This window comes from Xiphophorus couchianus, chromosome 6 (genome assembly GCF_001444195.1).
Source record: "Xiphophorus couchianus chromosome 6, X_couchianus-1.0, whole genome shotgun sequence".
Lineage (NCBI taxonomy): Eukaryota > Metazoa > Chordata > Actinopteri > Cyprinodontiformes > Poeciliidae > Xiphophorus > Xiphophorus couchianus.
Genome location: NC_040233.1, coordinates 8,459,238 through 8,483,691, shown reverse-complemented (window position 1 = coordinate 8,483,691; position 24,454 = coordinate 8,459,238). Strand labels below are relative to the sequence as shown.

The 24,454-nt window shown below is 40.7% G+C and overlaps 1 protein-coding gene across 1 annotated transcript; it reads left to right on the top strand.

Annotated features, from left to right (window-relative positions):
• The first annotated feature begins 543 nt into the window (after positions 1–543).
• On the top strand, positions 544–17,494 carry mmp14b (matrix metallopeptidase 14b (membrane-inserted)). Its single transcript, XM_028020691.1, has 10 exons — positions 544–1,183; positions 9,458–9,606; positions 9,720–9,842; positions 9,971–10,278; positions 10,755–10,916; positions 12,457–12,617; positions 12,705–12,843; positions 12,926–13,076; positions 15,192–15,307; positions 15,391–17,494. The coding sequence occupies exons 1-10, from the start codon at positions 1,085–1,087 to the stop codon at positions 15,831–15,833; spliced, it is 1,851 nt and encodes a 616-aa protein (XP_027876492.1). The 5' UTR covers positions 544–1,084; the 3' UTR covers positions 15,834–17,494.
• The last annotated feature ends 6,960 nt before the right edge of the window (positions 17,495–24,454 follow it).

The window sequence follows — 24,454 nt, the reverse complement described above, 5'->3', positions numbered from 1 at the left end:
TAACGACAGCGAAGCGTTTCGCTGTTTTGCGCAAATCTAATTCCTAGAAGTGAGCACAAAGATTGATCTTCGCAATAAAACGGGGTTTGACCCTCGCTCTTGACCTTACATTGTACGAGCGTTAGGGGGCGCAATTACGTCTTCTTAAAGCGGATTGGAGGTACAAATGGTAAACGGTGTATTTGTGCTCGTCTTGCATCAGTCCTGAACAACTGAAGCAATAATAATAATAATAATAATAATAATAATAATAATAATGAAAAACATGAACGTGCAAAGATAAAAATGGATAATATCTTCATCTGTTTCAAGGTGGAAAGTTTTTGATTCCATCTTCTCTCATGACTACACCAACGTTTCCGTGTGTCATTAAGGCTTTTAATTTATTTACTCGCTGGATGGCGGTAAGAGAAAGCGGTGCCAAGCCTGATCGGTCATCGAGTTAAATCCGTTTAGCTTTCCAAGAGAAGGCGGGTAGGTTTTGGCAGAGGGGGAGGAGGCGGAGGAGGAGGAGGCCTACAGCCCAATATTTTCCAGCTGAAAAACCTCCCGGGGGTATCACAGTACCACGTCTGCAGAGGGAAGAGGAGAGGGGGTCAGGATAGGCTGACGAGAGTCCAGCAGGCAGAGGACAGGAGGAGACAGAGAGCTTTTTAATTTGTGTGGAAACAAAAGCCTGCTGCAACATCTGGAGCAAAGCGCAGGCTGAACTCGGACAGCCCCGCAAGCCCCCCTCTTTACTTCCTGCCTTCAGGAACGACAGCGAAGTTGATAACCGTGAGCAAAGCAAAAAAGAAAAGAAAAACAGGGAAAGAATGCACAGACCGGAGATGTATCAGTTGAAATAACGCGAGTTTGAAGTTGCAGAGAGGCGCGTTTTTAATTTTTACTGTTACTATTTTTCAGTTCGTCTCGCCAAGTCGTTGTTTTCTTCTTTCTATCCGCAGACGATGTTTTGACAAAAAAAAAAAGAGAGAGAAAAGAAAAGAAAAACAGGGGAAAGATTGTGCAGACGTGTACAGGGACATCTGCCAAAGTTAGGTATCTGTTCCTTTCTTCTTCTTTTTTTTTTGTGGGTGAAGCGATGATGCCCGAGGTGAGATCGGTGGTCCGGCTGCTGCTGGTGGCAGTGGTCTGGGAACTGAGAGCGCATGGAGCGACGCAGCGGCAGATCAACCCGGAGGTGAGAAACCCCCCCACCCCCCAAAACATCCGCACTGGGTAAGACAAAACAAGCTTTAATTAAAGGGATAAACAATATGCGAAGTGATAAAATCTAATTAGCATGGAGTAATAATGCCAGTGGGAATGGAGATCACAAATCAGTGCTTAGTCAATACGAGAGTGACAGATTTATATTATCTTTGTCATTCAACGTAGCAATCAGAGATGCTCTGCAGAACGAAACAATGATGCATATTAGGGCACAACTGGGAACTATTGTGACCTAAGAATATAAAAAGGATTAACATGAGAACCAGATAAAAACAAATATAAAAAGGAGGTTGAATAAATAGAAGTGGAAACTTTTGCAGTTGTTGTGAGAAATGCGTAAACAACAACATGCGCAAAACAATAGAAAACATGTAGATAAAGTTGTATTATAGTCTTAGGTTACGTACAACTAAAGAGGTAAATGCTCAGTGCTTCATAAATGTATTCACACCAGTTTAACATTTCATATTATAATTTAAAATGTGGCGTGAATTCAACCCCCTCTCATCTGACACTGCTAAATAAAAACCGAGCATCAATATTTTTAAAGTTTTGCCGATAATTCTGTTAAACACATGGGATTGTGCTGATCCAAACCACTCCCCTTTTTATTTGGCTGAATATTTAGGTTTGTTGTTCTGCTGGAAGATGAACCTTCACGCCAGTCTAAAGTTTTCTGCAACCTCTTATCAGCTTTTCTTCCAGGATTGCCCTTTATTTAGCTCAACTTCCCTTTCTTTGCCAAAAAAAGCCTCCCCGCAGCATCATTCTGCCACTGCCACGTTTTACTATGTGCTTCACCATAAATAACCTGAGTTTTTGTCTCGTCGCACTAGAGCTTTGTCCTCTACGTAAAAAATTTTTATGTCCTTCTTTCAAAAACTGTTTACTTCTTGGCACTACTACGCTGGTGTGAGTTCCGGTCAGGGGCGACCTTCGTTCTCTTCTACAACAATCAGGATTTGTTTGTGGGCTGCATTTGTGAATCCGTTTGCATAAACACCTTCTCAGCCCGGGAATCAAAGCAATCCATTTGACAGCTTTGTGTTTCAGTCCATATTCTAATGGGTAATGATTTCTGTGGCGAGATGGGAAAGGCTTTGACCCTGGGTTAGGGGAAACAGCCCATAATGATGATAGCCTCATAAAACACACACACACACACAAAAAAAATGCTGAGAGGGCAAAAGCGCGAGGAGCAAAAGACGGAAGAAATGTGCAAGTAATGCATGAAGTTGTATTGTGGTTTGGGTCAGAGACGGAGGCATTTCTTGTTCTTTTTTTATTGAAGGAGGGGTTGTGAGATGTGGAGGCAGTTCGGCTCGCAGGATATGAAATGTAGGCTAATTGTCGACATATGTCATAAATTAGGTCTGAGCTGGGATGAGGTGGGTTTTCACAATCTGGGGGGTTTGAAGGATCTCAGCAAAGCCATCTGTGAAGGATCTAAATTTCCTCCAGAAAACCACAATTTAGTTTAGATTCCTCTGCCACGACTTGATGTTATTTGCTGAGATTCGTCCGTGATGTGTTTATATGCAGAATTCCCATGGAGCCATGGGGGAAGTCCAGTGTTAATTCAAGGAAGTGACTCGGTTATGATACTTGCACACCTGCTTCCTTCAGTACCATCAGCAAACACCGAGCATGTGCGGGAAAGGCCGCTGTTTTCATCACGGGCGCACGAATTGCGATCAACGAGTTATGAAGATTTCTCCAAAAATCTTAGCGGCGCCAATCGTCTCTGTAATATCTGTATCCTGCCTGCGGCCTGCAAGGAATTGGAGCTGCAGCCGTGCCAGTGGAAAAAAACAGAGTTCAGTTACTGTATTGACCTACATTAGGCTGGAGGCTTGAAAGACTGAGCTGCAAAATGTAAACTAAGACGGCAACCAATGTTTTCCAAATGTTTTAGTACCTCAAACGTTTTTTTTTTATGTTTCTGGATGGTTTTAGTCTTACTTGCACATAAATACATTAGGAAATTGCACGAAATGGTATCTTACGTTGAATGCCGTTCTACTTTGACGCCTCAAAATAAAATCCAGAGCAACCAGTTAATGTCAGAGGTCAGTAGACTCCACTTGTGTATTAATTAATAAATCCAGCTGTTCTTTGAAGGCATCAGAGGTCTGTTCGATGAGAGTAGAGAACAAGCAGAATCATGCAGACCAAAGAAGACACCAAATAAGTGGAGAAGATTGGATCTGGTCTTGATGGAGTGGCTTTAGCTGAAAGAAAATTACAAAAATCCATTTTCCGTTTTCCACGTAGGGAAAGGTGCTCTGGTGAGCTGAACAGAAAATGGCCGTTTTTGGCATGCAAGAACACGCAAAAAGCTGTGTAAAACACCATCCATATAGTATATATTAGTGAAGGATCATGCTAATCCTCAATTAGCATGATGCCTTTTAAAAAATCTTAGATTGGGACGGAAGTTCACGAGTCTAAACATGGTGCATTGGGACAAAGCACACTCTTGTTTGAATGACCCAGTCAAAGTATAGACCCAAACCCAATTTAGTATCAGTGGCAAGACTTAAGAACGGACGTGCACAGACAGTTGCACAGTCTAAATGAACTTGAGCTATTTTGCAAACAATCAAGGGGCAACACCTTCAGTCTCCTGAAGTGCAAAGCACATAGAAATCTACCCCTAAAAGATCTACAGCTAGCCGTGATTCTACACATTATTGACTGGAGGGATAAACGCAGGCGTTCTGAAATTAATATGCTTTGCAAAGGCACAGTTGGTCTCATGTTGCAATTCAACTTTAGTTACTTTAGTCTGATGACAGGATTTGTAAATACACATCAAAGTGATTATATCATCCCCTTCGTTACATTTGGTGATGGCAACATGCTACAGGAAGCTTTTGATGTATTGTGCTCCTTACTTTACTAATACACTTTCCAACAGTTATTTAACTTATTGCTAACTCTTACATAAATGTGGTCATTTTTGTGTTATTTTTTAACTGTATATTAACTCAGCAAACAGCAACGTCCAGCTGAATTTCAGCAGGAAATGCTGCATAACATAAAGATTTCCTGGATGAAACTGTTAACCATAAGCGATCTATTTTGAAGCTCTGAGGACATAAAATTGTTCATTTTTGCAGACAAATCTTTACGGTTATTATTACCATCATTAGTGTGTTGAACATGTCCGACACAAACATACCTTAAAAGCAGCAGGAACAAAATCCACCATAAAAAACAAACAAACTTCAGTTAAGTGTAATGCAGAAAGACTCAGGTTTCCGTGGAGTCTTGTTTTGTCCATTGTGGGTATTTTACGATTCCTCTGCAGTTATCTCAGTCAGGCCAGTAGGTGTTGGTCAGTGAAATAAACACCTGCAAATAGTGTGGCAAAAAATTCCACTTCCTGTGGCCAGCGGTGAAGGAAGGAAGTGGTCAACGTCAATCCAAAACCACCGTGCTGTGTCAGCAGCACCCACCAACTTTCAGGACGCAGGCACATCCGTGTCTACACAAATACACGAAAACGTCTGCAAGCTGAGCTCATCAACTACAAAGGATAACAGCCATGAAACGACATGATGAGGACAGTAAAGGGGCTTGTTGAAGGCCATGAGAAAGGAAGGCATTGTGATGCATTGAGGGAGTGAGGCAATGTGCAGGAAAAGAAAGAAGAAAAATGAATCAGTTGTCTTGCTGCATTAGATAGGATGTAAATCAGTTACGCACGTGTGAATAAAACCAACTCCTTTTGCTTGTAAATGCAGTTCAGGACAAGTCGGAGAAGTACATTTATGCTAATTTCATGTTGGAAAAGAGGATAGAAGGAGAAAAGGAAGGAAGTCTGGGTGGTTTTCATTGTTTAAATCCTAACCTGTTAGCTAAATGGCAACTTCCTGGAGGAAAATCAGGAGGGGTCCCAGGATATGAGGTACCACTTAAACAAATTACCTCATCTCCTGAATGTAAAAGAAAAGCCCTTTAACAATGCGTTGCCATTGATATTTGCCTGGCATTTGCTATTTTGCTCGTAAGAGACTGCTTTACGTCATATGTGTGCCAGCAGCAGATAGCAGATGGGGAATCCCAGGAGTCTATATGTGTGTCAATGAGGTCTTTTGTAAAGATGGGGAAGAAGTCACAAAAGCCTCAGCTATGATTCAAGCAAATCTTTATAAAGCAGGGAAACATTTATGCCATTTCTGCAGGCTTGTGGTGAACACACCTGCCCACACACGATCAAATCCTGTAATGGACAGTTGCAAGGGAATCGAAAGATATAATTTCACATCATTTGACACAATCCTGCCACCCTCTGTTTAGAGGAAGGGAGGCGTAATAAGCAGATGTGCGTGCTCTGTTTACCCTGCATGCCTCAGAGGGACTCCCATCATCGGTAACCAGAGTTTCTCTCCGTTGGCATTTAGCTAACGGAACAACTGAGTAACTGTCCTTCTTGCTCCCCTTTCTCATCGTATGCAAAATAAACGCTCCACTGAGTGAGTTGCCGTGTATATATACATAAAAAACTTATTTTACGTGGGTCTACATGTGGAATAAAATGTACATTTTGAGAAGAGTCAAGTGCTGTCACGTCTAAGAGTCTCTGTTTTGTGTGGTGCGTATGCATTGAGATGAAGGGTGCAACGTTTAGAGGGTAGAATTGCTTGAGGTTCAGTACTTTCCCTGTCTTATCAACATCAAATTTATTTTAACTACACTAAAGGATCGCAAAGACATAAAGGAATGAGTCCCTAAATAATCAAACAATTATAGGAGCTACATTAAACACTCTGCAAGCCAAGGTGACTGAATCTTCATCAGTGCAGACAGAGTGTCTGCATACCATAGCATGAGATTAGGTTATGCTTTTGAGTCTCTGCAATATTTCAGGAGTATTTTCTTAAATTTAGTAGTAGCTGTATTTATGTTTGATGTTGACGTTTGTAAAATGTTTTGACTACTCTCTGTGGGCATCTGGTGCAGTGATGATATGGTGTGTTCCTGTTAGAGACTCGATCCAACTGGCGTAATATTTTATTGGCATGCGAAATGGGAATTCCTGACTCTTGAAATATACTGGTTAACGAATAATGCGGTCATATTGCATCTCGTAGTTGCCAACATATCCAACAAATCTGATGAAACCTGGCTAACTGGTAATCATGTCACTTATGCTACAGTAACAAATGCAAAGAAAAGTGATGATAGAGTGCTATTTACTAAAGGTTGCATACTTTTGTATGCAATGGAAATACAGTGCAGGTAAAATGATAGTGTATCTCGAATCATGGGTGACATTACGTCAAAAAAAGGAGCATTGCATTGTTGGAAGCCCAGTTATTCCTTTAAAGAAAGTTGCTTGTGGATAACAGAAAATATGGTCAACTACTTCAGCAAATTTGACAAAGAAAATAAAAACCAATAGATCAAATGCCCCAGTTTTATTTAGAGTCCATAATAACAACCAGGCATGTTGTAAGACGTTTGGTCAGGCCTTTAAAAAGAGCAGGAACTAAAAATCAAAAGACTGTATAATCCCTACATGTCTCTTCTTATCCCACTGTAAATGCTGACCACTTCCTCCTCCCGGTTCTGCTTTAGTTACCAAATCTGTAGGCGCTCTCAGAAATAGCAGTGTGTGACACTGAATAAGACTTTGTGAAGTAACTTGAGGAGCTCATGAATGCCTTAAAGTTAAAACAAGTGTTCTCTGTCATTCATGAGCCTGTTTTTCTCTGAGCTGAGGCCAGTATTAATATGGGATGGGGTAGCATGGGCTTTCCTTTGATTTCAGAAGACGTACGTCGCTTACTGACGACAAACTGTAGGTCTCGTTGTGACTCCTATCTGCGTTATCTGGACTCATGTAAAATTCATCTTTTTCTTGTTGTGCTCCACTCTTTCTTTCCCACTCTTGAGGCCGTGCTGTAACAGAAACAAACAGTGGGTCTTTATGTGTCCACAGCGGTGAGTCAGAACCAGAAAGAACTCATTCAGGGGTGAAGTCTAAACACTAAGACCTCCATGTCTTGCTAGGGTATACAGGGGAGGCAAAACTGGACCTTCAAGGACTTAAAATCTGCTGTTCTGCTCTGGCTCAACCAAGGTGCATGAGCATATTTAACATAAAACTAATAAAAATAAATAGACCTTCAGCTCATTCAGATGGTGGTTATGCTATTAAAATGTGTCTATAGAGTTTCTGGGATGATGCTGTAGCATTGCAAGTCTACAGAAGACACAGGACATTGCTAGAACAGTACTAGGCCACAGTGATGTTAGGCTAACACAGAAGTGCTAGCTTGAAGAAGTATTACCCTTGGATAAACCAGCATTAGACTACATTAATGCCATGTTAAGGCAGTGCCAAGCAGTGCTTGACTAAAGTGGTTCTAGGCTACAGGAATGCACGGCTAAAGCTACATGAGGCTAAAATGGTTTTAGAGTGCAGCAGTGCTAGGCTAAAGCAGCGCTACATTAAGTTAGCTTTACATTAGAAACATTGGTAGTGTTAAATCATAACAACAGAGAGTAGTACTGGGCTAGGTCAAAGCAGTTGTTGGCCAAAAGTGTTCAAGGCTATAGCAGTGCTAAGCTGAAACAGTACGATGCTATGCTAGGCTATAGCAGTGCTAGGCTGAATCAATTCTACGCTACAGTAGTGCTATTCTACACCAATTTAAAGATAAAACAGTGAGAGGCTAAAGCAGGGCTAGTTAAAAACAGTGCAAAGCTAAACTTGTTCAAGTCTATATTATTGTTCTACCTAGGCTAAAATAAAGCTACATTACAGCAGTCCAAGGCTATTGTCCTTCAAGCAGTGGCAGGCTGAAACAGTTCCTGACCAAAAGAAATTTGGAAACACTTATGGTTAATTTTATCTTATCTTCTAGTTTCTTTAGCTTATTGTTGAATGTTATTGGAGATGAAGAGTCCAGACTATTTAAGATGTTTCGAAGCGATTGAGGACATCCACAAATATGCTACGTCATAGTTTTGCAAAATGTTTGAGTGGACAGGGCGTTAAATACAGCACAATGTCAGCGGAAAATATAGGGGGAAAAAACACCAAATAAAAACATTTTGAATTTACTATTAGCAACCAATATCCTACAAAGCAAAAAAAATTAGCTGGTCGGGGTGTGGTTCCTTACGATTATTTAAGCAAATGGGTTTTCCATAAAAGTGGGGTAAGGGAAACGAGGGGAGGGAGTGAGATGAGGAAAGGACAGAGACATTAACGAAGGGGAGTTTGACTCTGAGGTTTGGATGCGGCTCAGGAGAAATTCCCAGTTAAATTACTGACTGACGCTGCTGCTCAACTGGAGACATCGGCTGGGGTTTGCCCACGGCCTGACTCTCACCCTGGGACACTCCCTTGCTCTCTGCTCTTCTGCCGCTGCTATTCTCTTTTTCTCTCTCCACACTGCCATTACCCACAGCTCCGAAACCCCACCATTCAAAACAAATGACCTTGTGCAATTGTTTGCATCACATCAAACTGCTTCATGCAAGGATTCAAACACAGTATATTTGAGACATGAGAGAGACCACCTAACCACAGCCGAGATCACAGGGTGACTGCGTACAGCATAAATTTACCATTTACCATTGTTTGGACAGGCCTCCATGTTATTTTCTTGGTTCTGGTTTAAAAGGCAAAGGGTGTAGGAGAAGCTCTGCGGGAGAAGCGAAGCTGGCTCCGATGCCAAACTAGCACTGAATAACTTAAAACTTGAACTTGAAACAGGGATTAATAATCAACCTCTTGAGGTGATTTGTATTAATTCCAACCCCTGTGGCTGTTTGTCGAAACCCAAACTGCCCTTATTAGAGGTTTCGCTCAGCATTAGCACACATATCCACTGGGGTGAGTCATGTTGATGGTTGAATAGGATTTGGCTTTAATAATTAACTGGAAACTGGCCAAGCGCTTGGAAGCGGTGCAACTCCTTCAGGCTAGAAAACACGGAGAAAAATAATTTAAGAGCTCTTTTTTGGTTGTCAGAGCAGAATGTGTTTTCGCTGCAGCCACATAAAAACTTTCTGAACTTGTACTCCTTGTAGCCGCCCTTGTCTCATACGGTACCGTCCACCCAGCAGGGTCATCAACAAAAATGAGCTGAAATGGGTTTTTATTTCTTAATTATGTTTTATCTTAGATAAAAACAGGAATTTGTGTGTGTGTGTGTGTGTGTCTGGGGGTTTTTTTCCATGAGAAATCTCAAGAGTTTCCTCTTTTCTTTTCTTTTGCTAGTCATGGCTGCAGCAGTATGGCTACCTTCCCCCAGGAGATCTGAGGACCCACTCTCTTCGCTCCCCTCAATCCGTCTCCTCAGCCATCGCCACAATGCAGAGGTTCTACGGCCTCACAGTAACCGGTGCCATCGACGAGAAAACGATTGCGTCAGTACCAATAAATAAAACAACGCACAAAAAATAACAGGTGCTATTTCTGACCTTGAGCTGAACGTTGCTTTTGTTTTTGTTTTCTCTCTCTGTCTCTCTCTCTCTCACAGGGCCATGACGCGACCGCGCTGTGGGGTGCCAGATAAGTTTGGAGCTGAGCTGAAGAGCAACTTGAGGAGGAAGCGCTACGCCATCCAGAACCTGAAGTGGCAGAAGAACCGCATCACTTTTTCGTAAGTCAACAAAGCCCCAAGTGGACCAGATGATGCCATTTTTGAGTAGAAGAAAAAATTATAGACATAATTTAGTGAATGGGGTGTAATTTTTCTTAAAATCCCAATCAAATTCGCGCTCTGTGCAGCATCCAGAACTACACCCCGAAGGCGGGCGAGTACGAGACCTACGAGGCCATCAGGAAGGCCTTCAAGGTGTGGGAGAGCGTCACCCCACTCCGCTTCCAGGAAATCCCCTACAGCCACATACGGGACAAAGTTGAGGAGTTTGCCGACATAATGCTCTACTTTGCGGAGGGTTTCCACGGCGACAGCAGTCCTTTCGACGGCGAGGGGGGCTTCCTGGCGCACGCCTACTTTCCTGGCAACGGCATTGGAGGAGACACTCACTTTGATGCAGCCGAGCCGTGGACGACTGGAAACCAGGATCTGTACGGTGAGGCTCCGAGATGCCCGAAGTAAAAGAAGGACTTTAAAAAAAATCTCTATATAGATTCTCTGAAATCTGATGAAACATGAAAATGTTTAAATGTTGGGAGTAACTTGTTTGTTCAGAGTCTGGGCCTTTCTTTCTTTTTGCTGTCACAAGCAGAACCTGGTGCAGGTCCAGACTCGTGTCAGTACTTTTGAGGTAGAGAAGGTTCGGAGGAATGTGCTTATTTTCAAAGTGCGGAAACCACAGAAATGTCCACTGTCAGCTGTTCAAGTCAAACTTGTGTTCACATGACTTTCGTCTGATTTTATTTTGATCCACTGATGCGATGTGAAATAGTAGCGTGCTTTTGAGTCATCTCTAAATGAGGGAGCAGTTCTGTTTCCTCCTTCTCCCGTCTAAAACTTCGCCGCACCAGAATAAATGCTTCCCTCTTCCTCAAAACGAAGCGGTCGGTGTAACGAGTCTTTGTCTTCCAGGAAATGACGTCTTCCTGGTGGCGGTGCACGAACTGGGCCATGCTCTGGGTCTTGAGCACTCCAACGACCCGTCGGCCATCATGGCTCCGTTCTACCAGTGGATGGACACGGACAACTTCCAGCTTCCTGATGATGACCGCAGGGGCATACAGCAACTTTACGGTGTGTTGCAGGCACAGACTACTGCACACCTTCTTTTTTGCTGTCCTTATTAAGGACCTGAAACCAAAAACCTGCATCCTGCAATTTGCCAGCTCCCCCTTTGCTAAAATTTCCAATTAGAATTAGAATTCTCTTCTGTCCCTGAAGAGTTGGTAAAAATTTTGCTTTATATATTAAAAGTATAAAAAACAAAAAAAGGGCTGGGTGAAAACATCAACCAGAGAGGGTGCCAAAGTTGACCTTAATGGAAGAGTGGGAAGTAGAAAGGGAATAAGCAATAAGAAGGGACATGTAGACAGTGTTCTGGTCAAATGAGGTCAGACTTGATGTTTTTGACCACATAACATGCAGAACTCTGTGTAGGAAAACTAATATTGCACAACTCCCTGAACACGCTGTCCCCCACACTGAAACACAGTGGTGGCAGTCCCATGTTTTATAGTTGCTTTTCTTCTGCAACAGCAAGCAAGGAGTTGACCAGTTGAATTATATGTGGGACATTCATGGGAGAAGTCCAGTTAGAAGTTGCAAAAGACCTATGGCCTCCAGAAGGACTGTAACCCTGAAAGTATAGCCATAGATACATAGATGTAATGCATGCTTTGTGTATTTGGTTGACCCAGTTAGAGACCAAACCTAGATCCAAATCCAATTAAGAATCTGTGGTGAGAGTTGCCAATAGATGGCCATGCTATCAGACTTAGCTTGAGCTCTTACAGGGCACAGAAATGAGTCTCTGTATGTTTTTAAAAAACTTGCAACGGCTCTGAATAAAAATGAATGCCACAGTTTTTCCAGATTTTCATTTGTGAAAAAAATGTTGCCAACCACTTTACAACGATTGTGATGAAACAGTTCCAAGGTGTCTGCAGGTTTCAGCAACTCAAATTTAAGATGTGTTAAGACATATTTAAGTTAAATTTGAGACATCTATGAATATTGGGATGGTTTGGGGATCCGACTAGATTACAATCAAGCACAGTACAAACAATAAAACTCCTGGGGTTTGTTTGGAGCTGCTGGGATCAGCTTTATGCTTCACACACTGCATATGGCTCTCCACAGCTTTAACCACTGTAGTGCCTAGCTTAAAAGTCTTTTTAACAGAATGCACGTAGCCTTATGAGTCAGTGGTGGAAGCAAAGGTTGTTCAGCCAACTGGCCATGAATTTGTACTTGCACACAAAAATTAAAAAAGTGTATTAGGAACTAGTTAGCGGTAGCCTCAGCTGCCTCGAGTCACAGAGTGAAGATGTTGGCGCGGGACTCAAACTTTTGCCTGACAGAAAAATCAGTTGAGGAAAAAAGAAAACCTAGATAGTCATCTGATGACAAAATTTAAGACTTGTGATTAAAGTATTTAAGACAAAATTGCCTTAAAAAATAATTTTGGATACATGAATTTAAGACTTTTAAGGATGAGCGGATATTCTCAGTTTGTGGCAAACTGCAGAAATGTTAGTTTTATGGCACTGTGACTTAAAAGCTGAGGTTACATTTCGGTTTTCTAATAGATTAAGATGTCTATGTGCTCCATTAGGGTCTGGATCAGGTCCGCCACCCCCTCCCTTCACACCGCACCCACCTGACCACGACCCTCAGCCCACCTACTCGCCGGACAGACCTCACTATGGTCCCGACATCTGTGATGGACACTTTGACACCATCGGGATCTTTAGAGGAGAAATGTTTGTCTTCAAGGTGATATCCCATAAAAACTCTCTGATTTTGGTGGTTTTTATTTACTCTTGGTTTACTATAAAGCTTTGCCTTTGTTTAACATTTCAGGACAAATGGTTCTGGCGAGTACGCAACAGCCACGTGTTGGATGGATACCCCATGCCCATTGGTCACTTTTGGAGAGGATTACCTACTCAAGTGAATTCTGCTTTTGAAAATGAGGAGGGGAAATTTGTTTTCTTCAAAGGTCAGTCAACATACAGAGAGTAAACCATTTTTTGTGTAATCACTAGATGGCTAAGAGGGCACATGTCTCTATGTCTCTGCAGGGGACAAGTATTGGGTGTTTAGCGAATCTATTCTTGACTCTGGTTACCCCAAGTATCTGAAGGAAATGGGCTCTGGACTTCCCAAGGATCGGATAGATGCTGCTCTCTTCTACACCCCCAACGGACAGACATTTTTCTTCCGAGCTAACAAGTTAGTCAACATCTGCGTGTGGCCGGTTGTGTGTGCATCTAAAATAAATAAGTGCTCCAGTTAAAATGGTGGCAGTTCAAAGGAAAACCCCTCTTTTCCCACTTCTCTAAGACATGATTGATTGTTGACCTTACAGGGTTTAAACAAGAAAAGTAAATGACTAACTGTGAATTTAAAAAAAATGCTTCTTGTGTAAACACAAAAATAAACTACATCAAAACAAAGGCAGTTGGTACCCTTACCCCCTACAAAAGTCAGTCATAGGTGCAGTAAGCCAACTCCGTTGTGGCGCAGGCCTCAACATGAGATTTTAGCAAAGATTTCCTTTCTTTTGTTCATTTCTACAGTTCTGCAAAATGACAACAGGGTGGCTTTTTCTGTGCTTACAAGGGGTTTTAATCCAAGTTTTTGTGAAGTTTTGTAGAAAAGTGAAGGAACAATCAGCAGTGGAGTGCTACCGTTGCCCCTAATATGAGCTTTTCAATACAACTCAAGCTGAAAATGTCAATACCCGTTGAATGAAACACTTTATATTAGCCATATACAAAGCAACAAGCAACCACTGTTGACTTTGCTGCTGTTCCCTCAATCACACACCGCTGCAACCTTTAATTAGTTGAGGCTGCCAGTTGTAAACTTTGGATTTTGAGACAGGTTGTCAATTTGTGCATCATCGTCAAAATCAAATTAATCGACATCATTTTTTACAGTGACAAATTATTCAATTGTGGCTTGTGACAGTGGTAATATCCAATAGTCCAACATTGTAACCCAGAGATTTTCAGGTGAAGTTATTTTATCCTCTATTGAGCTGTTAGCCTTCAATCTGTCTACTGTGAGAAAGAGAGCCATGAAACTCAGCAATGGATCCAAACTGTTAAATTAAACTAATCGCAGAGAAACTCAGGCATGGATTCATTATAAACCCAGTTTGGAATATAAATCAGAGATTGAATTGGGTCAAAACGATTAGTGGTTTTGACCACTAATAACCACTAATAATAATTTATCTGGGTCTTCAAGTCCAACTTGAAATGATGAAATAATTCATTATACAAGCCCTATTCAAATCATTAAAACCAGGTCTTGTACGGTTCAATTTAACTTATGTGAAGTGTGTCAAAAAAAAAAAAAAAAGCAAAAAACAATGTTGAACAAAACACAAGATTGTTTAAAACCACCAACCAATATAATAAACACAACAAAACATAAAAAACAAATGCAGTAATATTGACCCAAAACAAGCTAAAACAAGGAGCAACAACAACATAGAAGACCTGATGAGACTCAAATGTAACTGAATGAAAGCAAATGTAAAGTTTACCAGGTGAAATTTAAGACTGGATAGATTCATACGTTTGGATAAAGTTGCGTATTCTTCCATATTTTAAAGGCTGCCACTGCAAAAGTCCAAATCTAAACCATCCAACCATCCTGCTGCAGCATTTCAGACTTACTAGAGGCCCTGTAGAGTAGCTCAATCAAGGTCAATGTAGAGAGCTTTCCAGTAGTACAAAATGGATGTGGTGCAAGAACAAAGACATTTTTCTTATTCTTTTGTATGGATACAGAAAACAATTAGATGTACACCGTAACAAAACTCTACCCTTTAGACCAAAAGAACATTAAAGTCTAAATGAGAAAAGATTGATTCGGTTGAAGTCTCTAGTTGTGTCTAAAAGAACTAAAACAACTAGTTGTGCTTAGCAAAAAGTTACAAAAGTAAAAGGCTGGATTTGTGTTATGTGAGCAAATTCAAACTTTACCCAAACACTGTCATTAACAAGACAAGTTTGGCCTAGACTGAGGACAATCTTTTACAATTAAAAAGAAAAAGTAATTTAGATGATAGAAAGACCATTTGAATCATGGCAAGGATGTTCAATCAAAAAAACAAAACAAAAAAAAACAAGTAAGGGAAGATTCTTTCTGGCACGACTAATCCCACTAATCATCTAATTCCGGGTCTGGCTCTTCCTAAGCAAATTTTATATCCTATCCAATGTATGTCTGAAGTCAGTTTTCAAGTTTTGGTGTAAAGCGTTTCAGTTTTGAAGATGTGTGTGTGAGTAGTAACTTACAGCAAATGTATTTCCTTTGCTTCCCGTTCCTCAGGTATTACCGTTTCAATGAAGACTCAAGAAGAGTTGAAGACGGTTACCCCAAATCTATCGATATGTGGCAGGGCGTTCCAGAGAACATCAAGGCAGCCTTTATGAGTAAAGATCAAGGTAAGGTCAACATGTAACATCAGCCCATGCTTGTTAGTACTTGTCAGAGGTTGTTTTTAACATTTCAGTCTTCCGCCCACCAGCGTATACCTACTTCTACAAAGCCAACAAGTACTGGAAATATGACAATCAGAGGATGCGCGTTGAGCCTGGATACCCCAAATCAGCGCTCCGTGACTGGATGGGCTGCCCCAACGAGGATTCCAAGACAGACGGCGGGAGAGGCGGCGGCGGCCACGATAAAGACAAAGAGAAGGAAAGGGAAAAGGAAAAGGAAAAGGGACGAGAGGATAAGGACAGAACTAGAGCTAAAGACAGGGAAACGGAGAATGAGACAGAGACAGAGGAAGAGGTGGATGTGACCATTATCGAGACGAACCAGGGGAACGGAGCAGTGGCTGTGGTGTTGCCACTGTTCCTACTGGTCTGTGTGATTGCCACATTGGCAGCCTTGGTGTTTTTCCGTATGTACGGCACTCCACGCCGAATCCTGTACTTCCAAAGATCTCTACTAGACAAGGTGTAGGTGGGGGAAGAGCAGAAGGAGCTAGGGAAGAGGGGAATAGGACAAAATGGGAGCAAAGGTTCAACAGATAGCCAATCGGGAGAGAAAGAGCCGAAGGAATAGTGCGAGACTTTTATTTTCAAATAATCCTACCACTGCCTACTTCATCCATCTCTTATCTCTTAACCACTGTGTTTTCCTCTCCTTTTCTCTCCTTCCCGCCCTCCTGTGGTAACTGACGCCAGCTTGTTGCTGTTTGTTTTAGCCATTATCAATGTCTTGTAGTTGTTGCCAATGGTATGGTGTGTGTTCTCGTGAATTTCCAGTTTGAACCTGCATTTCCACAACGCAGAGTGAAGCATGTTTTCTTTGCATGAGAATCCACCTCCAACTAGTCCTTCTCTCCTCTTGTTAAGCTTGAACATACTCACTAAAACACACACACACACACACACACACACACACACACACACACTTGAAAGCCACATTCAAATAGTTGCTGTATTTCTTAGTCTTCCATTCAAACAACATGTTGGAGCCAGTTTGGACCATAAAAGGGAAACAAAGCATCTGCTTCCGTCCTCATAAAACATGACACACACTCACGAGTTCAGTCATTCACAACAGCTGATTCGGTATCTTTATGTTCAGTGACTAATTTTGTCGAGAATGATGTTGTCATTAGCATTATGACTGTTACTATTATTGTTGAATGTTTTTGTTTTACTTTTTTTTTTGTAAATTGACATTAAAACGTCCTGCTGGACAGAGACATACACTTTGGAAAGTGGCCTTAATTTTATACATGTGGGGACAGTGAACAGGGGAACGGGGCTATGTATGCTTGAAACTTGATTGTTTTTTGTTTTTTTTAAATATACATTGACTCTATCTCAAATGAAAATAAATTGAAGATTTAAGAAAAAAATGACTCCTTTTTTTGTCATTGTACTTGAACAGTTTTTATTTTTTAAGTATGGTGCTACATTCCTAGTCAGGGGGTAAAAGTAGTTCAACGGTGACAATAATAGTAGTGATTATGATTATAATGACAACTATTTGGTTTTAACAAGACTGTGTGTACTTCCTCTTTTCCCTTTTTCTCTTACATGAATAAAGTAATTTTAAAAGGCTTTCTGTGCTTTAATTTTCACTCAGTAAATTTCCCTTTTTTAAACGCTTACTCATAATCCAGCTCTCACCTGGGCGCTCCAGCTGAATCACTTGTGCCGATCGTGTCTCTTTTACATCTGGTCTTCCCCACTCTCCCTGGACCTCCAGGTTTCTTGTTCCCCGACCGCACCACTGCAATACTGGGGCTCAGGAACTGGCAGGAACTTTAACTGGGTTGGAAAATGCCGAGCGGATCCAAATCTTAAGTAGAAACAGGGATGAGGACGATTGTATAAACCTTGTTGCTGCACAGCAGAAAAAACATATCTAAACTATACAATTAAAGATACAAAAAGAGAGAGAGAGTCTGTGTGTGTCCTTGCCTTTCCATGCTTTTGGGGACCGTGCGTGGAATGCAAGCACAAGATGACGAGGACGCTGAAAAGACGAAGGACTTTGTTTTCTATGTGACTTAACGTTTGAATCCAGAGTTTAAAAATCAGTCAAAAGTTTGTCTATTTTTAATAAATCAGTGATTAAATGTAGAAAATAAAAAAGACAGCAATACAGATGCACATGTTTGTGTTTTGCCAAGATAAGAATGTGTTACAGTGCCTTACATAAGTGTTTATTCCCCTTTTTACTCTTACAACCACAAGCTTTCATATACTTTATTGTTACTTCATATAATGGTAAACGCTCAACTTTCTCCCTGACCTGAATGTCTGGTTTGTTTCTTGAGCTTCATAGGAGTCAGAATGCTTTATTTAGTTATTGTACAAATAAAAATAATCATATCACACGCTATGTCCAGTGGATGCAGTGAGTGGCTGCAGAAAAACCCCTCTGCACACATAAGGAACATTTAGACACAATACGACAGTAACATGATGCTAATTCTAGTTCTTGCTACCTAAGGGCAGTTCTTTAATGTTCCTTATCAAACAAGTGGGCTCTATTTATGATTTAGTTGGCTTCTGAAAATATCTGGATTAATGAATTGGGTCAATACCAGTGTACCAGCACTGGTACTCGTAAAAGCATGCAAATACTCCAATATCAACTCAAAGGCTAAACCATACAATAGAGCTTAGATTTGGCCTAAAAACAACAGAGACTGATCCGACGGACTAATTAACATTAATTAAAGGCCTGAGCTCAAAGTAAATCCCACATATTATTTTAGTTAAACTTTTACTACTTTAGTTTTTAGTTCATAATTTTGAGTTAGCAGTGTAAATTCTCCCGATTTTAGCTTTTGTTCAACATCTTCCACCTCCATCTTGTCGCTTGTTGTAACAGCAGAGTGAGTCAAGTGCAAATCTTCCAGGACGTGCGGCTGATGGGAGCGGAGCAAGACGGAGCTGTGTGCACATTGTGCAGAGTACTTTTGCACCTTAATGTCTTCCTTTGCTCAACAAAGTAAGCAACATACTCCTCTATTTAGACTATAATAAAGTTTTATACATAATAAATATATAAAACTTTGTTTCATATTTTCTCATTAAGAGAAGAAGGGAGAAGGTGTTGAAAGAAGGTAAGGAGTAACTTTAAGTTATGATAGCTGTGTGGTGATGACATAAAATCTGTAAAAAATCATTTAAAAAAGGGTGTCTGGCACGCTTTATTAATGAATCCTGTTTTCAGCCCCTTCTTAATCCCAAAAAATTGTGTTGTGGTGAGGATGGGTAAAGGTTATAAGCCCAGTCTCTACACCCAGTACTTCTGGGTGGTTCTTCCCATAAGTCTGCAACACTCAGGATGACTGACTGACACTTAGTCATTTTCCCAAATATCCCGTTTCATCCCCTATGTCCACTCAATGCATGGCAAAAGTCTCCTTTCACCCCAAATGTCCTGTTTCATCCCCAAAGACCACTTCCCAAATGTGGCATTCAAATGTATACCCAAATATCCCAATGCCATCTGGTGGCGATTTTAGGTACTATAACGCATTAGTGAATTCCACTAGCAGGCAACTTTGTGCGAAGGCAACTGTGGCAGTCTGTCACGGGGTCACTGTAGGTTCAAAAACTCCTGAAACAGGGACATAAAGGTCATGAAAGATAGGGCTTTCAGGGGATCCTGCCTATGACCTTGGGTTAAGGATCTACCACTTTTCATAGTTGGCTAGATAATCTTTCCGAATGGTCAGGTTAGGGAGGGCTGGGCCCTGACGAGGGTAAGAAGATAAGTTGTTGAAAGAGGGTACCTAGTTGCCCTCTAGGTTCTCCAGACCCAGGAGATTTTTGACAAAGTTTACCCAGGTTCTGGGCACGGGAAGCAGGGTGAGCATGGTCCCCGCTCCCCGTCTTGGTTCTCCAGACCAAGGGGATTTTTGACAAAGGCATCATTTTGTCAAAAATTCCCGATTTGGGAAGAACCAACCAGAACCAGCACATCTCGACCTGATGTCAGAGCTGTACTAAGGAACAGCTGCCCAGAACCTGGCATCACTTTGTCCAAAGAGGATAAAGGAGGGGTAAGGCGTTGAATACACAACTTTATCTCTTTCTACATCCACAATATTTGACGTTGTGGATATAATGTTAAAAAGAATAAAGTGGTTTGAGTAATTTTGCAAGCCAAAGTATTTTACGCGTTATGCACAGTGTGTTTACGCAACCTTACATCATGATCCAATAAAAGGTCCACAGTAAACTTAGGCGGTACCCCTCTTCTTAATGACCCAAACAACTTCCATACAAACATTACAGTTGCCGCAAAGAGTTGGGTCGGTGGGCTGGGGAGGGCGTTAAAACGCCTCTATGATATGCAATTATTACAGAAAGGGGGTATCACGCTGCTACAATGATGAGGTAATTTTCCAATTGCGCAAGAAAGATCTAGGGCACACATTTTTTTTTTTTTTGGTTCACTTCTCTGAAGTGTTCTGGAGAGGAGAGTCACGAGGCATTTTAGGGGGGGAGAGGAAGGAGGAGTAAGAGGGGAGCCGCATTTGGAGGCCAGAGATGGAGCAGAATTCCACGAGCAACATCTGGAATTCCAACTGCATCATGTGAGCCAGACACTCAGCAGGACGGAGCGATGAGGCGATGGGGGATGGGATCCATTAGACTATGAAAACAATAAGGAATTTTAGTAGCTTTTTAAAATGTTCTTTCTTCCAGGCAGGGTTTTGAGCCCTTTCTTTTACCGTCTTCATCCCAGTCCTCTGTGGCTTGCAAACAAATCAGACGTTTCACTGAGGGTCAACATCTGATGTTTTCTACCCTTTCCCAGCTGACTCTGCAGAGTGGAGAAAAGAATTGCTTCAGCATAATTCTTCCCCACAGTCTTCTCTCTTCACTTCTTTGTGTGTAACTGGAGAACTTTTATTCACTATCCGGGAAATGACTCATTGCTTTTTTTCTCTCTCTTCTTTTCACGAAGCCCAACAAAAGAACCTCACCACCATGTCCGGGCCTCTTTTAGCCATCTCCGCTCCCATTTCAACCAGATGCAACTCTGCAGACTGAAATGTTGGACTGCACATCTTAGGAAAATCTCAATGTACTATTGCAGTAAAAATTTCAAATATAACGTTATTAGAAATAAGGTTGTTAATGCTAACATATGCGACTAATCTGGAGGTTTTAATGCGTTAATATAACATAACGCTGATTAATCAAACTATTTTATTTTTTTTTACCTTATAGCTTCTGTTTCACTCAGGGTTACGTAGGTGACAGCAGCATGTGACACACAGGAGATCAGGTTTTTGATATGGGCAATATGGGTAGTTGCCCAGGGTGGCATCAGAAAGGCGTGGGGCATCCAAGAAGTGGAAAATGAAATACAGTTCTGGAAATATTAAGAGCCCACTGCACTGAACCCCATTGAAAACCTGATGGTTATTCCACCAAATGTTGATTTCTGAACTCTTCCTGAGTTAAAACATCAGTTTTGTTGTTTCTAAATGAATATGAACTTGTTTTCTTTGCACTATTTGAGGTCTTAAAGTGCTGCATCTTTTTCCATTATTTCTCGGTTTCTGCAAATAAATACAAAATGTTTGCTTGGAATTTCAGAAACATGATGTCAGTGGTTCATAAAATAAAGGAGCAATGCTCATTTTACTCAAACATACACAGATAAAAAGCAAAATCAGAGGAACTGACAATATTAAGTGGTCTCTTAGTTTTTTCCAGACCTGTTTGTGTTATCTTTCAGTTGCCCCCTGAACAAGTTTGCTATACTATGTACTTGTACGCATGTGTAGTGGAGTAAGTTTTCCTTAGCTGCTGTTAGGTATCAGGAAACTTCATTACCTGCCTGTACAAAAATTTAAAAAAATCTGATAACTGTTTGCATTTTAATTGGTTGGAGTGCAACAGAAAGAGAGACCATTAAAAGAACAAGAACCACCACTGCATGCATATTTATAATTTAAGCTTACAAAGTTGGGCATTGGGCATTAATTGTGATTAATCACTGCGTTCCAAATTTTATTAATCTGATTAAAATTTTTAATCGATTGACAGTTCTAATTAGAAAACGCTACTATAAAGCTACTATAAAAGTGACTTTAAATTCAGATTGAGTACCAGAAATGTTTTCATTCAAACTCTTTAAGAAGTAACAAAGTAATTTACAGCAAGCAAATGTCTAGCTGAATGACTTTTTTGTTTTAAATCAATATCTTTTTATTAAAGTCTTTTTTTCTTTTATATTTACAGAAAAGAGGAATCAGACATATAGTCTATTTAAACTACATACTCAAACAAAAACAGACTACAACACAATAATCCCTACAAAATAATCTCATTCCCTCCTACCCAGGTCACTGCCCACTGCATCTCTACCCCTGGAAAGAATGGAGCACATCTTAATAAAAACAAATTCACCTGAAATATTATTGTATATTTTGAAATCCGTCAAGAAAGGTGCCCTGTTTTCTTTCTTAATTTCCCAGTGTGGTGCTGAAGAAAACATCTTATTCTTTCCAGTCTCGAGCACATCATAAGGTCATATTAACAATGCTTGTAAGTTGGAAGAGCAACACCCCTCCATCTGATTAGAACTGCGTGCCTCGCTAACAGAGAACAACGCCTGTCTTTTAGAGGCCGGCAACTCCTCACCACTGATGCCAAAAAGAACCAAGCGAGGGTTAGGTGTTATTGCCACTCTGAGGAACCTGGACAGCATATGAAAAACATTGGTACCAGAACTGAACAAGACCGTTTCCATTTGGAGAAGCGGGGTCTACGTATCACTTTAAACTGAACGAGACGATGGCGGACGCTCACATTTTCGATAAACAAGTTTAAATATAGATGTCTCCAGCTGGGAAGTCCTCTTCCCATAAAGTTTTGAGTTTGGGTGAGAAGGTCTATATCGTGTTTAGCGTTTTATTGTAAAGCCACGACATGAGCCCTTTACGGGTTGGGTTCAATAGCAGGACGGTTTCCAATGATGTAGACTCTGGCAGAGAAACCAAGCCTGGAAGATGGGACTGAGTGAAGTCTCTGGCTTGTTAATATCTAAAAAAGTGGGATTGTGGTAGACCATATTTATTGTCAAGTTGTTCAGATGATACTAATTTCTTCCCTATGAAAAGGTCCTTAAATGAGTAAGATCCCTGTGGCACTCAAGGAACACCACATCCTGAACAGATGGTTTAAGTGCAATTGGTCTTACACGGGAAAATATTATGGAGTTTAAAGTATTTTTAAACTTGCCCCCGTGTTTTCAGTGGATGTTTCACGACCAGATTTAAAATGGAGTTAGATGAAGAGAGGGAGCAGAGGACAGCTGGTATGGGTGTATTAATTAATTTCCATTTTGGGATCAATAAAGTATTTTTGGAATTGAATTGTTGTCGCTGTGTAATTCCATAGTCATCCAGTAAAGGCTCAAATTATGGTGAAAATACCAAAACACTAAGCATCTAAGGTTGGTAGTCCAATCATAAAATCCTAAACCTAAGTTTTGGGCAATTACCTAGGGCAAATGTAGGACGAAAAAAATCAAATCCATTTCATTAAAGCGCATATGGAAAGCGGTAACCATTTTGAGAATGATCCTTTCATTTGGTTTCAAATTTTCTTTGTGTTTTTGTCACTGTGATACCCAGATATTTCCATTTTTGTCTGTCAGTTCTGAACGGCAGATTAGTGAAATCGGACATATTTGCTTTTGTACTTTAAGGAAAAAGCTCACCTTCAGCAAGGTTCAGCTCATAACCAGGAAGCTGACCAAATTAGCTCAACAGAATGAGGTGGAAAAGAACGAAGCTGATAGCTTGGAGACAAAAAGCAAAAGATCGTCTGCGTAAAGCGACACCTTAAGTTCCATGTCATTCCTCTACATGCCAGATATCGCTTTACTGGTACACAGTGAAATGGTGAGGGGCTCTAAGGCCAGATCAAACAGCAGAGGACAGCACTGGCGGATGCCTCTTTGTAATTTAAATGGTTTTGAGGTTTAAAAAGTAGTAATTTAATCCATGACTTTTCATGATTTTGCCCCTAAAACATTGAGATTTGTGATTGTAACCTGATAAACAGTCAAGATTAAGGGCTGCAGAGTTGCAATATGAATTTGTATTCCAAAGTAACATGCAAGCAGCCAGATTTTGGGGACACTATAGATTTCTGCTCCTCATTACAAAAATATTTGTGTCTTTCCTTTTTCTATGTTTAAAATATTGAATTTTTATATCTCTCCATGCAAGGCATCTTCACACCATACTCTCTAGCGGTGTCCAAATATTTTGTAACAAGGGCCAGAAATATCAGGCGTTCGAGGGCCACATATTTCTTTTAGAAGAAAAAACACAAATAATGTTTGCATTTTTTTTTTACCTACTCAACAATAAACACAAGAAACAGTTCAGTTAAACAAATAGTCATTTTTGAGGGAAAATGATCTGTAAATACTTGTAGACGCAAAACATAAAACAGGTCTAGGCTTGTCTTATTAAAAGAAACAGTTCACATTAATTTTGCTGGATATTTGTGATTCTGTTTACTATTAAAATTAAAAAAGGCAGCAAAAAGAAAACATTGCTATTAAAGTCCACATACTTTGTGTTGTTTCAGTTAAGACAGACAAAAAAAAGTTTGACATGTGCACAAATGGACACCCCATTTGTGCTAACCCAAATCCTGATTCAGTCTAATCCAACTACATTCCCAAATTCCTTTTTATGTGTCTGTATTCCCCAGAACTGCAAGCTTCTTTTGTAAAGCCGTAAACAGCCTGCAGCCTGGTCAACACAAAACTCTCCGACAGGGAAAGTCCTGCTGTTGCTTCATGTTTCTCGTAAAAGCCACCGCGATGTTAATGTAAATCCCCCAGTGAAAGACCCAGAGAGAACAATTGCTATGAAACCTTTCTGCTTAGCGACAAAAGATGTGAGATCATGGAAACGGGAGTACCTGATGCAATAAAGTTAGCATCTGGCTCTCATTTACGTCATTTAAAGCTCTGCCACTCATATAACAAATCGGAAGAGGGAGCGTGTGGCGTCTTCTCTTGCTCCTGCACCAAAGAAACAAGGGGTCCCAAAGCTCTCTGTTTTAATT